The sequence below is a fragment of the Candida theae genome (assembly GCF_024610275.1).
Source record: "Candida theae strain CBS 12239 chromosome Unknown scaffold33, whole genome shotgun sequence".
NCBI lineage: Eukaryota > Fungi > Ascomycota > Pichiomycetes > Serinales > Debaryomycetaceae > Lodderomyces > Lodderomyces theae.
The window spans coordinates 59,146-72,900 of NW_026261401.1; the positions used below are offsets into that span (position 1 = coordinate 59,146).

The 13,755-nt window shown below is 41.6% G+C and overlaps 5 protein-coding genes across 5 annotated transcripts; 4 read left to right on the forward strand and 1 right to left on the reverse strand. All coding sequences in view use genetic code 12, as the record gives it.

Annotated features, from left to right (window-relative positions):
• Positions 1-332: 332 nt before the first annotated feature.
• CCT5 (chaperonin-containing T-complex subunit) lies at positions 333-1,979 on the forward strand (the record flags this gene model as incomplete). The annotated part of the gene is made up of 1 exon (XM_051751089.1): positions 333-1,979. One exon carries the CDS (start codon positions 333-335, stop codon positions 1,977-1,979), a length of 1,647 nt encoding a protein of 548 aa, XP_051609661.1.
• A 267-nt stretch (positions 1,980-2,246) lies between these two features.
• On the forward strand, positions 2,247-3,509 carry ARP3 (actin-related protein 3; the record flags this gene model as incomplete). The annotated part of the gene is made up of 1 exon (XM_051751090.1): positions 2,247-3,509. The coding sequence occupies one exon, from the start codon at positions 2,247-2,249 to the stop codon at positions 3,507-3,509; it is 1,263 nt and encodes a 420-aa protein (XP_051609662.1).
• A 245-nt stretch (positions 3,510-3,754) lies between these two features.
• TOR1 (phosphatidylinositol kinase-related protein kinase) lies at positions 3,755-11,200 on the forward strand (the record flags this gene model as incomplete). The annotated part of the gene is made up of 1 exon (XM_051751091.1): positions 3,755-11,200. One exon carries the CDS (start codon positions 3,755-3,757, stop codon positions 11,198-11,200), a length of 7,446 nt encoding a protein of 2,481 aa, XP_051609663.1.
• Positions 11,201-11,225: 25 nt separating this feature from the next.
• RCL1 (rRNA-processing endoribonuclease) lies at positions 11,226-12,326 on the reverse strand (the record flags this gene model as incomplete). The annotated part of the gene is made up of 1 exon (XM_051751092.1): positions 11,226-12,326. The coding sequence occupies one exon, from the start codon at positions 12,324-12,326 to the stop codon at positions 11,226-11,228; it is 1,101 nt and encodes a 366-aa protein (XP_051609664.1).
• Positions 12,327-12,578: 252 nt separating this feature from the next.
• On the forward strand, positions 12,579-13,703 carry TAF4 (Taf4p; the record flags this gene model as incomplete). The annotated part of the gene is made up of 1 exon (XM_051751093.1): positions 12,579-13,703. The coding sequence occupies one exon, from the start codon at positions 12,579-12,581 to the stop codon at positions 13,701-13,703; it is 1,125 nt and encodes a 374-aa protein (XP_051609665.1).
• Positions 13,704-13,755: the final 52 nt, after the last annotated feature.

Genomic DNA, 13,755 nt, shown 5'->3' on the forward strand with positions numbered 1-13,755 from the left:
CTTCCACTATTTGAATGTACTGAACTGATCGGTTCCTTTACAAGCATTAAAGAAACTGTATTACAATCCAGCTACAGCAGAGTCTCAAGAAGAGCCCCTTATGATTGGCAACTCTTACATATAGCCGCCTCAAGCATGACCTGTTGTAAAATAGCATGTACAACTCCTCTCTCCCTTCCTCTGTCGCGTACAGAATTTAGAAGCCAGAAGAATCTACAGAAGAAAAACTCTTGGGTAAAAAAAAAACAAAAAAAAAAAAACAAAAAAAAAAAAACAAAAAAAAAAGAAGGAAGCCAACACCACACCATTGACTATACTCCATTCAAGCAAACATGGCTGCAGCACCACAAGGAATGCCCGATCTATCGAATGCGATTGTTGCTCAAGATGAAATGGGGAGACCATTCATTATAGTTAGGGACCAAGGAAAGAAACAAAGAAAACATGGAATCGAAGCAACCAAATCGCATATACTAGCAGCTAGATCAGTTGCCAAGATTGTTAAAAGTTCTTTAGGACCTCGTGGACTTGATAAAATCTTGATCAGTCAAGATGGTGACATCACTATTACCAATGACGGTGCAACAATTCTTTCGCAGATGGATTTGGATAATCAAATTGCAAAGCTTTTAGTGGAGTTGTCAAGGTCTCAGGATGATGAAATTGGTGACGGTACAACGGGTGTTGTTGTATTAGCCAGTGCCTTGTTGGACCAAGCGTTGGAATTGATTGAAAAGGGAATACACCCCATCAAGATTGCCAATGGGTTTGATGAAGCATGTAAAATTGCCGTTGAACAATTGAATACTGTTGCAGACGAAGTCACAATTGATAACAAATCTAACCTTTTGAAGGCCGCCAAAACCTCGCTAGGCTCCAAAATTGTTTCAAAAGCTCATGACCACTTTGCGCACATGGCAGTTGACGCCGTTCTTGCTGTCGCTGATATAGATAGAAAAGATGTTGATTTTGAACTAATCAAGGTTGAGAAGAAGGTTGGTGGATCAGTGGAAGACTCCAAGTTGATCAAAGGTGTTTTATTAGACAAGGACTTTAGCCATCCACAAATGCCCAAGGAGGTCAAAGATTGTAAAATAGCCATCTTGACTTGCCCATTTGAACCTCCCAAGCCAAAAACAAAACACAAGTTGGACATTTCGACTGTCGAAGAATTCAAGGTATTACAAGAGTACGAACAGAAGAAGTTCCAAGAGATGATCGACCTGGTAAAAGAATCTGGTGCAAATGTTGTTGCTTGTCAATGGGGGTTTGACGATGAAGCAAACCATTTATTACTCGCAAATGGATTAAATGCAATTAGATGGATTGGAGGATCTGAGTTGGAGCTTTTGGCAATTGCAACCAATGGTCGTATAGTTCCTAGATTTGAAGATTTGAGTGCGGCTAAGTTGGGTAAGGCAGGAGTTATTAAAGAGTTGGAATTCGGAACAACCAAAGACCATATGTTGGTGATTGAAGAATGCTCCAACACAAAGGCAGTCACTTGTTTCATTAGGGGGTCAAACGAAATGATTATCTCCGAAGGAGTTAGAGCATTGCATGATTCTTTATGTGTCGTGCGTAACTTGATCAGGGATAACAGAGTTGTGTATGGTGGAGGTGCGGCCGAAATCTCCTGTTCTTTAGCAGTATCGGAGGCTGCCGACAAGCAAACGGGAATTGACCAGTATGCATTTAGAGCTTTTGCTGGTGCATTAGACACAATTCCATTGACATTGGCAGAAAATTCAGGATTGGATCCAATCGAAACGTTGAGCTACCTCAAGGCAAAGCAAATCAATGAGAATAACTCACGTTTGGGTGTTGACTGTCTAGGTAATGGGACCAATGACATGAAAGACTTATTTGTTATTGATCCGTTAATTGGAAAGAAGCAGCAGTTGTTGTTGGCCACGCAGTTGACCAGAATGATTTTAAAGATCAATGATGTGATTATCAGTGGTACTGATGAGTATTAATGGAGCGGGTTGCAAATAGATTTTATAAAACCTTAGCTTCAACTTTTGAAATCTTGTAGGGTAGTGTGTGGTTTAAATTCGCGGCAATATATAGAACGGATTTGGTTGTCAACGATCAATAGAAAAATACATTAAAAAAAATAAAAAGAACTCGGACAACTTTGAACAAGTCGATTAGCCTAACAAACTACAGAATCGAGGCAGTACTTGCGACCAATATACAACTTAATCTCTCCAAAATTTGATTCAAACTACAATTAGGAAACAATGAGTTTAGGTACACCAGCAGTTGTGATGGACAATGGTACAGGGTTGACGAAGTTGGGTTTTGCCGGAAATGATTCTCCTTCATTTATCTTCCCAACTGCCATTGCCACTTCATCAGCATCTTCGAAGGCAAATAAAACTACAATCCGTTCGTCAAACTTGTCATCTAAAAGAGGGTTAGAAGACTTGGATTTTTACATCGGAGACGAAGCAATTGAAGCTGCTAGTGGACCTCAATATGGGTTGCACTACCCTATTAGACACGGCCAGATTGAGGATTGGGATCAAATGGAAAGATTCTGGGAAAGCTCCATTTTCAAGTACTTGAGGTGTGAACCAGAGGATCATTACTTTTTATTGACAGAGCCACCTTTGAACCCACCGGAAAATAGAGAAAGCACTGCCGAGATCATGTTTGAAAGTTTCAATTGTGCAGGATTGTATATTGCTGTACAAGCAGTCCTAGCATTGGCTGCTTCGTGGACCTCCCCAAAAGTCCAGGACAGATCGTTGAGTGGAACAGTTATTGATTCTGGTGATGGTGTTACTCATGTCATTCCCGTTGCCGAGGGTTACGTGATAGGTGCTGCGATCAAAAACATCCCATTGGCCGGTAGAGATATAACGTTGTTTATTCAACAATTGTTGAGAGACAGGGGCGAGACGGACACGAGTTTGCAAACTGCCGAGAGAATCAAGCAACAATTTTGCTATGTTTGTCCAGACATAGTCCAAGAATTTGCAAAGTTTGATCAATATCCCCAGGAAAAATTTGCCCAATACATTGTTGAGTACACAGACAAGAATAAGAATAAGACAGTTGACGTAGGGTATGAGAGATTTTTGGCTCCGGAGATTTTCTTTAATCCAGAAATTTGCTCATCGGATTTCCTTACTCCGTTGCCTATTGTTGTTGATCAAGTGATACAGGCTTCCCCAATTGATGTTAGAAAGAAATTATACAAAAACATAGTCTTATCAGGAGGATCCACGATGTTTAAAGACTTCGGTAAGAGATTACAAAGGGATTTGAAAGCCATAGTTAAGGAGAGGGTCGGATTGAGTGAAAAATTGAGCGGGGTCCAAAGTAGTGGTGTTGACGTGCAAGTCATTTCCCACAAAAAGCAAAGAAACGCTGTTTGGTTCGGAGGAAGTTTGTTGGCGCAGACATCCGAGTTCAAAAGCTTTTGTTACACCAAGAGTGATTACGATGAGTATGGACCAAACATTGTGAGAAACTTCTCCTTGTTCTCTGTGCCATAAGACATACATAAGTAGATGTAATGGAATCAGATGTGTATGTGTGAGTGTGAGTGTGTGTGTGTGTGTGTGTGTGTGTTTTTTACTTCTAAAGACAGCTCCTTCGATTTGTATAAAATGCAGACTCTTTTTTGTACGACAACTTTTTTTCTTTCTCTTTATTCTCTCTTTGAAAGAGTAAGAAGAACTCGGAAAATTGAGAATTAAACCCAACGACACTTACAACTTGCAGACAAACACCAAAACATATGTCAACGACAACATCTGTACATCCACAGGTTGTGGATGGCTTAGCGTTGACGGAAATATTCCATGGACTTACCTCGAGCTCTGATGAAGAGAGACAACGGTATGCACAGGAATTATTCAATTATTTATCTTCAATAGCCAGAGACTTGACGAGCGAACAATTCAATAGATACAATAATGACATCAATAAAACGATATTCGACCTTTTGCATAGGGAAAAAACATCTGAAGTCTTAGGTGGAATTGCGGCTCTCAATACATTGATTGAGTTTGATTCCGGTGTTGGCAAGGAAAATGCTAGCAAAACCGCTCGTTTTTCCAACTACCTCGGATCTTTGATCTTATCTAACGACTTGGTGATTATGAGACAAGCCACTAGAACCTTGGGAAGATTAGCCACGCTAGGCGGTAATTTAACCGGCGACTTTGTCGATTATGAAGCGAAAAGAGCCATTGAGTGGCTCCAGAATGACAGCAGGCAGCATGAAAACCGAAGGCATGCTGCATTATTGATTATAACAGCATTGGCTGATTATGCACCAACATTGCTCTACCCATTGACAAGTCAAATATTTGAAAATTTGTGGTCGCCATTGCGTGATTATAAGCTTATTATTAGATTGGATGCAGCAGTGGCATTACAAAAATGCATGCTGACACTTTACAATAGAGATCCTACTGCCCGTCTGTTTTGGATTAGAAAAATGATTGACCTTGCGTCTGAAACACTAGGTCAAAATAACAATAACCCGGAAACAGGAAGTGACATCCAAAGCTCGTACAATATCATTCATCCCAATACTCAATCGACTGAAAATATACATGGTGCGCTATTAGTCTACAGAGAGTTGCTAGATTACTACAATGATCCATTCATTGTGTCGCGTTTTGAAGCCATGTATGAAAATACTATACTATACAAGCAGCACAAACTGCCCATTATTAGACAGGAGTTGGCAAACGTTATTCCTTTACTATGCAAGGTAAATACCGAGCTTTTTGTGGAAAAATATCTTCACCGGACTTTCTATTACTATTTATCGCAATTGAAGAAATACAAGAATCAGCATGGCGAAGTTGCAAACTCCGATAAAAGTGCAATTTTTCGAAGCATTGGCTTGATATCGTTGCAAGTTGGCAATCAGACTGCTACGTATTTGGACGCGATTTTAGACAATATTAGAGAAGGGTTGGCATATACGTCAAGCTCGGGAGTACAACTGATATTGGCGAATGCAACGACACAGAACGAAAACATAAACGCGATTTCTACAAGTATTGCTTCACTATCATCAGGCTCAAAGTATGCAGCAAGCAGGAAAGAGACAGAGCCAGCTATATTCGAATGCATTGGGCAATTATCGGTAGCTGTTGGTCCTGCTTTGACCAAACACTTACAAAGGGATATTTTGGACATGATGTTTGCCAACTGCTCCCTCTCGAAACACATGCAAAATGTTTTGCAAACCTTGATAACTAACATCCCCACGTTAACCAATGTGATTAACGAAAAACTTTTGAATCTTTTGAGCTTGGTTCTTTCAGGACGAGGATTTCAGCCTCCAGGCTCTCCATACGGGTCAATCAAAGTTAAGCAGAATTTGGCAAAGAATTGCCGTCTCATAATGATTTCCAGAGATACCGGTATGAGCATTAATACCCTCAAATCGGATCCTCAGCGCCACCAGAGATTAGATAACGCAATTGTAGTTCAAGCTTTGGAGATGTTGGCTGCGTTTGAATTTGAGAATTATCAACTAAATGAATTTGTACGATTCTGTACTATTACGTACCTTCAAAGTGAGAGTCCCAGAGTGAGACTTACTGCAACATGTACATCATGTGAGATTTTTGTCAAGGATCCAATTTGTCAACAAGTAAGCATCAATGCGTTGAACGCGGTCAACGAAGTGTTGGGGAAGCTTCTAGCCATATCGATTACTGACCCTGTACTTGAAATTCGGATAGCTGGGCTTGATGCACTTTCAAATGCGGGGAATTTTGACCCTCAATTGTCACAAGCCGATAACGTTAGGTTACTTTTCATTGCTTTGAACGATGAGATATTTGAAGTTAGGAGAATTGCAATGAAAATCTTGGGGAAACTATCCTCCATTAATCCAGCTTATATTGCGCCATTTTTGAGAAAGACTTTGATTCAACTCTTGTCGAAACTTGAGTATTCGACAACCAGTCGGAAAAAGGAAGAGACCGCTATGTTGTTGTCAACGCTTATTAGCAGCTCAAAGGAGTTGACCAGACCCTACGTTAAGCCAATTGTCGAAGCGCTTTTACCAAGAGCCAAAGACATAAGCTCATCAGTTGCATCAAGTGCCATCAAGTGTCTAGGAGATCTCGCTGTAGTTGGTGGAGAGGACATGAAACTGTTCATCCCTAACCTTATGCCGTTGATTCTCGAGACCTTTCAAGACCAAAGTTCATCGTATAAAAGGGATGTTGCGTTGAAAACTTTGGGGCAGTTGTCCTCTTCGTCTGGCTACGTTATTCAACCATTACTTGACTATCCTCAGCTTCTTGGAATGCTAGTTGCTATCTTGAAGTCTGATAACTCCATTCAAATCCGGAGAGAAACTGTTCGACTTTTGGGTATTTTGGGGGCCTTGGACCCATACAAACACAGGGAAGTTGAACAGAGCTCAAAGAGTATACCAGCTGAACAAAATGCTCCGCCAGTTGATGTAGCGTTGCTAATGCAAGGCATGTCGCCATCCAATGAAGAATACTACCCAACAGTGGCAATAACCAATTTGATGAAGATTTTGAAAGATCCCTCGTTAAATGTACACCACACAAAGGTAATCCAATCGATCATGTACATTTTTCAAACTTTAGGTCTTAGATGTGTTACATTTTTGCCGCAAATTATTCCGGGTATTATTAGCGGCATGCATACATGTCAACAATCTATGCTCAAGTTTTATTTTCAACAATTGGGAGATATCATTCTTATAGTTAAACAGCATATCAGGCCGTTCCTAGCCGACATTCTCAAAGTAGTTAAGGAATTCTTTTATGTCAACACCCAGTTGAATTTGCAGGTTACCATTATTAATGTCATTCAATCGATATCGAAGGCATTGGAAGGGGAATTCAAAATGTACATCCCAGACGTTCTCACCCTATTGCTTGGAGTGTTTGACGATGATAAATCCGCAAAGAAAGTATCCTCGTTACATGTATTGAAGAGCTTTGTTATTTTCGGACAAAGTATAGAGGAATACGTTGACATCATTGTACCCACAATTGTTAAAATGTTTGAAGTTGGGCCATTGGAATTACGTAAGGCGGCCGTTGATACAATTGGGAAATTGTCGAGAAATGTAATGTTGAATGATATGTCCTCGAGAATCATTCACCCTATGTTGAGACTATTGAACCTGGGACCTGAGGAGTTGAGAGAACTGTGCGTAAACACGTTGAGCCATATGCTTGTTCAGTTGGGTTCCGAGTTCACAGTGTTTGTACCCATCGTTCAAAAGACATTGATGCAGAATAAGATCCAAGCACCTAAATTTGAGCAACTTGTCGGTAAGCTTTTGAATGGAGAACCGTTACCCTTACATTTGGATCTGTACAAGGACTACGACCGCGGAGTGTTTAATACAGAAGACTCCGAAATGCCCCTGAAAAAACTCCCCGTTAATCAAGCCGTTTTGAAAGCAGCTTGGGACGCAAGTCAGCGAAGAACCAAGGAGGACTGGCAAGAATGGATTGCACGTTTGAGCAAAGAGTTGCTATTACAGAGCCCTTCCCATGCAATAAGAGCTTGTGCTGGACTTGCAGCTGATTATTACCCTTTGGCAAAGGATTTGTTTAACGCAAGTTTCGCCAGTTGCTGGAGTGAATTGTATTCACAACACAAAGAAGAACTAGTGCAATCTTTCTGCATTGCCCTTTCATCGCCCACAAACCCACCAGAGATTCATCAGATCTTACTTAACTTGGCCGAATTCATGGAGCACGACGACAAATCACTTCCTATCGCCATCTCAACTTTAGGACAGTACGCGCAACGGAGTCACGCATTTGCAAAGGCATTGCATTATAAAGAGTTGGAATTTTATGAAGAGCCTACGACACCAACTATTGAAAGCTTGATTAGCATCAACAATCAGCTTCAGCAATCAGATGCAGCCATCGGAATTTTGAAGCACGCTCAATTACATCACGATCTTCAACTTAAGGAGACCTGGTATGAAAAGCTTCATCGTTGGGATGACGCATTGCAAGCCTACAACGAAAGAGAGAAAACCGAGCCTGACAACATGGAAATTACAATGGGTAAAATGAGGTGTTTCCACGCTTTGGGAGAGTGGGAACAGTTGTCAGAGTTAGCTCGTGCTAAATGGGACAACTCGCCAGGTGACATTAAACGCAATGTGGCCCCGCTAGCTGCTGCCGCCGCATGGGGCTTGGGCCAGTGGGATAGGATGGATTCATGCATCAAAGTGATGAAAGCTGCCTCGCCTGATAAGGCATTTTTCAATGCAATCTTGAGCTTGCATAGAAACAACTTTGAGGATGCTTCAGAGCATATTACCAAAGCAAGAGATCTATTGGTAACTGAGATTACTGCACTTGTGAGTGAAAGTTACAGTAGTGCATATGGTGTTGTTGTTAGGGTTCAAATGTTAGCTGAGTTGGAAGAAATCATCAAATATAAATGTTTACCGCAAGGGTCGGAGAAGAGGATAGTTATGCGTAAGACATGGAACACTAGATTACTCGGTTGCCAACGCAATGTTGACATTTGGCAACGGATGCTAAAAGTTAGGGCTCTAGTTATTAAGCCAAAGCAGGACATGGATATGTGGATCAAATTTGCCAACTTATGTAGAAAGTCGGGCAGGCTAAATTTGGCTGAGAAATCTTTGAACTTGTTATTGGAAGAAGGCACTCCAGAGAATCCTTCGCGTGCACCACCACAAGTTGTATACGCTCAGTTGAAGTATATGTGGGCAAAGGGACAAAGGCCCGAAGCATTGCGTCATTTAGTTGATTTCACCACGAGGATGTCACAGGATCTCGGTCTTAACCCAAATGATTTAATAACTCAGCCACTACCCACTGAAGGACCCGGAGTTCCCAAGCACGTTGAGGAATATACTAGGCTTCTAGCTAGATGTTTCTTAAAACAAGGCGAATGGCAAATTGCATTGAACAATAACTGGCGGTCAGAAACTTCTGAAATTATTCTTGGTGCTTATTTATTGGCAACTCATTTTGATAGCAAATGGTACAAAGCATGGCATAATTGGGCGCTTGCGAATTTTGAAGTCATTTCATTGTACACGGGTAAAAGCGAAACCAATAATAAGATTGAAACCTTGGAGGAACGTCGAAATGGTGCACTGGGTGAAGACGTAGGTGCATTACAGCAAAGACCTTCAAAAGCAGGGCAAACCCAGGTGAATAGTGTACCTGCTAGTCTAGAAATACCAATGGAAGCGGTACAAAGACATGTCATTCCCTCGATCAAAGGTTTTTTCCACTCCATTGCATTATCCAACTCTAATTCACTTCAGGATATGCTTCGTTTGCTTACCTTGTGGTTCAAATTTGGTGGCATACCCGAAGCTGCCCAAGCTATGACTGAAGGTTTCAGTATGGTGAAAATTGACAACTGGCTAGAAGTTGTCCCGCAGCTTATTTCCCGAATTCACCAACCCAACGAGGTAGTTAGTAGATCCTTATTTGGACTTTTGACAGATTTGGGCAAGGCACATCCACAAGCGTTGGTATACCCTTTGACTGTGGCAATAACATCTGAGTCTGCAAGTCGAAAAAGAGCAGCGCAATCGATAATTGAGAAAATGAGATTCCACTCTGCCAGTTTGGTTGACCAAGCGGAACTAGTGAGTACTGAATTGATCAGGGTTGCAGTTTTGTGGCACGAACAATGGTATGAAGGTTTAGAGGATGCCTCGAGGTTGTTCTTTGGTGAACGAAACACTTCTAAAATGTACGAGGTCTTGGAGCCGTTGCACCGCACGTTACAGAAAGGGCCCGAGACAATGAGAGAACAGGCTTTTGCAAACGCATTTGGAAGAGAATTAGCAGACGCTTTCGAGTGGGTGCTAAACTTTAGAAGAACCAAGGACATGACAAATTTGAACCAGGCTTGGGATATTTATTACAATGTGTTTAGAAGAATCACTAGACAGTTGCCGCAATTGGTCACCCTTGAGTTGCAATTTGTTTCTCCATTGTTGGACAAAGCCCGAGACTTGGAGCTTGTTGTTCCAGGTACTTATGAGGCGGGAAAGCCCGTCGTTCGGATTATGAAGTTCGATCCGACTATATCTGTTATTTCATCAAAGCAAAGACCCCGAAAGCTTTCATGCAAGGGAAGTAATGGGAAAGACTATCAATACCTTTTGAAAGGTCATGAGGATATACGACAAGATAATCTTGTGATGCAGTTGTTTGGCTTGGTTAACACGTTGTTAGTAAATGATCCCGAGTGTTTCAAGAGGCATTTGGACATTCAGAGATACCCGGCAATTCCGCTTTCACCCAAAGTGGGTTTACTTGGCTGGGTGCCCAATAGTGACACGTTCCACATGCTAATTAAAGGCTATAGGGAATCACGGAATATTATGTTAAATATCGAGCATCGATTACTATTGCAAATGGCCCCGGATTATGACATTTTGACATTGTTGCAGAAAGTGGAAGTTTTTGCTAGTGCTCTAGACAACACAAGAGGACAGGATTTGTACAAGGTTTTGTGGTTAAAATCAAAGTCTTCTGAGGCATGGTTGGACAGAAGGACCACTTACACAAGATCTTTGGCGGTAATGTCTATGGTTGGGTATATTTTAGGGCTTGGTGATAGGCATCCTTCCAATTTGATGCTTGACAGAATAACCGGAAAAGTCATACATATTGACTTTGGTGATTGCTTTGAAGCTGCAATTTTGCGAGAAAAGTATCCAGAAAAGGTACCTTTTAGATTGACGCGTATGTTAAACTATGCAATGGAGGTGAGTGGAATTGAAGGATCATTTAGAATTACTTGTGAGCATGTTATGCGGGTCTTGAGGGATAATAAGGAATCCTTGATGGCAATTTTAGAAGCATTTGCTTACGACCCATTGATTAACTGGGGATTCGACTTTCCAACGAGAGTTTTGGCAGAGACAACAGGCATTAAAGTTCACCAAATCAACGTGGGCGAGTTGTTGAGAACAGGGCAGATTGATGAAGCTGAGGCCGCCAGACTCCAGAAACAGAATGAATTAGAAATTAGAAATGCCAGGGCAGGCTTGGTTTTGAAAAGAATTACAGATAAACTCACTGGTAATGATATCAAGAGACTCAAAGGCTTGGATGTGCCCACCCAGGTTGACAAATTGATACAACAGGCTACAAGTGTAGAAAACTTATGTCAACACTACATTGGATGGTGTTCATTTTGGTGATGTGCAGATAATGTATAAAGAAACATTAAGCTATCTTTTTAGAAACGTTTGTGAACCCACTTCCCTTCATTGACAATGTCATGAAATCGTCTTCTTCTTCATCATCATCCTGAGTCAAATAGGCTTCAGAGCCGAAAACGCTTTTCACATCTCGTAGAGCATGGATTAACCCGTCGTCCATTTCTGACTTATGGATTTTAACACGCCCAATATCCTCTTTTCCAATTACCATGAAAACGAGGCACATGGTTAGTTGATATCTGCCAATTGCTCCACTCTGTGTAATTTCCGTCATCAATTGAAATGCAGTTAACTCCCCCAAATCTTCTGGCAAGGTTCTAGCTTGACCTACATTCTCCACAACGATTCTCCAACCTCTTTTTGACTCAGCAACTAGCGTTAGACCAAACCCAGGTGATTTTCCCGAGTTTTCGCCTCGCCATACATCAGCCGTGATATTGACCTCACATCCTGTTGGTTTCAACGCGGCCCTTGCAGCATCAATTATTCGATTGGCAATTGATGGGCTAACACGAGTACAATACGCCACACCTCGAATCGCTGAGAATTTGGGAACATCTGTGGCATGTATTGTTAATGCAGTGGGTATTAATGAATTGCAAATCAAATGCACTTCACCACCACCATCTGGGAGTGAACCTCTCTTTAATATGTGCAACAAGCAATCACGAACACCAAATTTTTCCATAATCGGTACCAACCCCCATTTGATAGCATCTACACCGGTTTCGTTGTCTGAATTTGTAACTCCTTTAAATAGTATGCTGAATTTCTTTTTTGAGAATGGTGCTAGCATTAACATGGGCACAATGAAATACCCTACAGGTTTGGAATGAGGACAATTGTGTGTGACTTCTCCACCAATAATTATTCCCGGTCTGTAAATAACAGTAGTACCGGTATATGAAATTTCAATATGTGAACCGTTTGTAACAGATTCGAGTAATCTTAAGAAGGAGACTTCGTAATCTTTCAAACCGGGGTTCAAATCGTTGGAACGAATTTTAATAATTTTAACCGACTTCCCGCTCAAAGTGGCCAATATCAACCGCAAGCGAAGGTTTCTATGTCCGTGAAAGACTATGGTACTTCCGTTGCTACTCATGCTGGGGATCGAAATATACTAGCGTCCTGGATTGAACTAGTATGTGAAAATAAAAAATAAAAAAAAAAAAGAAAAAATAAAAAAAAAGTGAGTTTAGATGATGATCATCAAAAGGTTCTCGCTACCATGTGATGTTGACCGAAAATTGTAATCTTTGACAAAGCTGCACTACCAATTACTGTTCAAAGAAGGAAAGACAACGTTAACAGCAACAACTTGAATTGCTTTCCATATATCCTAAATACATTTGAAATGCTGGAAACACAGGATACAGACCTGCAGAAACGTTCGCTTCCAGACCCTGCTGACTTGTCTAGTCCGTCAAAGAGAGCCAAAACTGGTGATGCGTTGTCGACAGAGGGTGGAGCAAAAGAGACAAACTTAGCGTCTAAAGTTGAGCACACTAAGACTCTTACAAACACTTCCAACACAACATCAAGTCAACCAGCTAATACCGACACCACAGCAACCGCACGTGAGGGCGCAAGCGCTGGCAAGGGTTCAAACACCAATGATAAAACCAAGTCTGATCAGCAAGACTCGTCGAGGCTAAACGATGCAATTGCAGCTGCAGGAGTCAATTTGCATGAAGAAGAAGAGCTCTTGCTACAACAGCAATTGGCGCGCAAGAATGAAGCGATGAATGAAGGGAATGCTAATTTGCAAAGTCCAAAGGTATCCACCTTTTTGAATCCTTACCACTTGGCTGCTTTTCTCGGAAAAGTAGCAAAGAAACACCAAGTAAACCAAAGCTTCCTTGAGGATGGAGATGTTCTCAATCTTATCTCAGGTGCGTGTGAGACGTGGATATCTCATATAGCAGCCAAGACTATTACCATATCCCGCCATAGACGAAGGGGAGGTGTATTAACAACATCCAAAAAAAATGGCGCTTCGTCGTCCTCGTCGTCCCAAAGGTCGGCTGTGAGCAGGGAATTGCGTAATTTAGCAGTCAAACAAAAAGAGCTAGAGGAGAAGAGGGTCAATAAAAGAATAGCATTGGGAATTGAAAAAAGTGCTAACGACCCCAGTGATGAAGGAAATGGGGATGGCAAAGCGGGTGCTGATGAGACATTGCATAGAGCTGCTAATGCCACGGCTGCTATGATGACTGTGGGGAAGAAGAAATACAGTTGGATGAACTCTGGAGCAGGCGGGGGTGGAGCAGGTGCTGACAATGATGGCAAAGACAACAAGGGTTCCAGTCGAGGTAAACAAAGTCCAATAATAGCAGCAAGAGGCGACAGTGGATTGCGGTACAGAGAAGTCAGAGCGGGTAACTCTATCGTGTTGAAAGATTTATTGGGGGCCATTGAGCATGAAAAGAGAGGTACCCAGGAAGCTATAATCAAAGGGTATGCTAAGTTACGAGACTAATGATCTTCCCATACAGTTTGTGCTTATCTGAGAGCCCTAGTAAGTCCTGTTG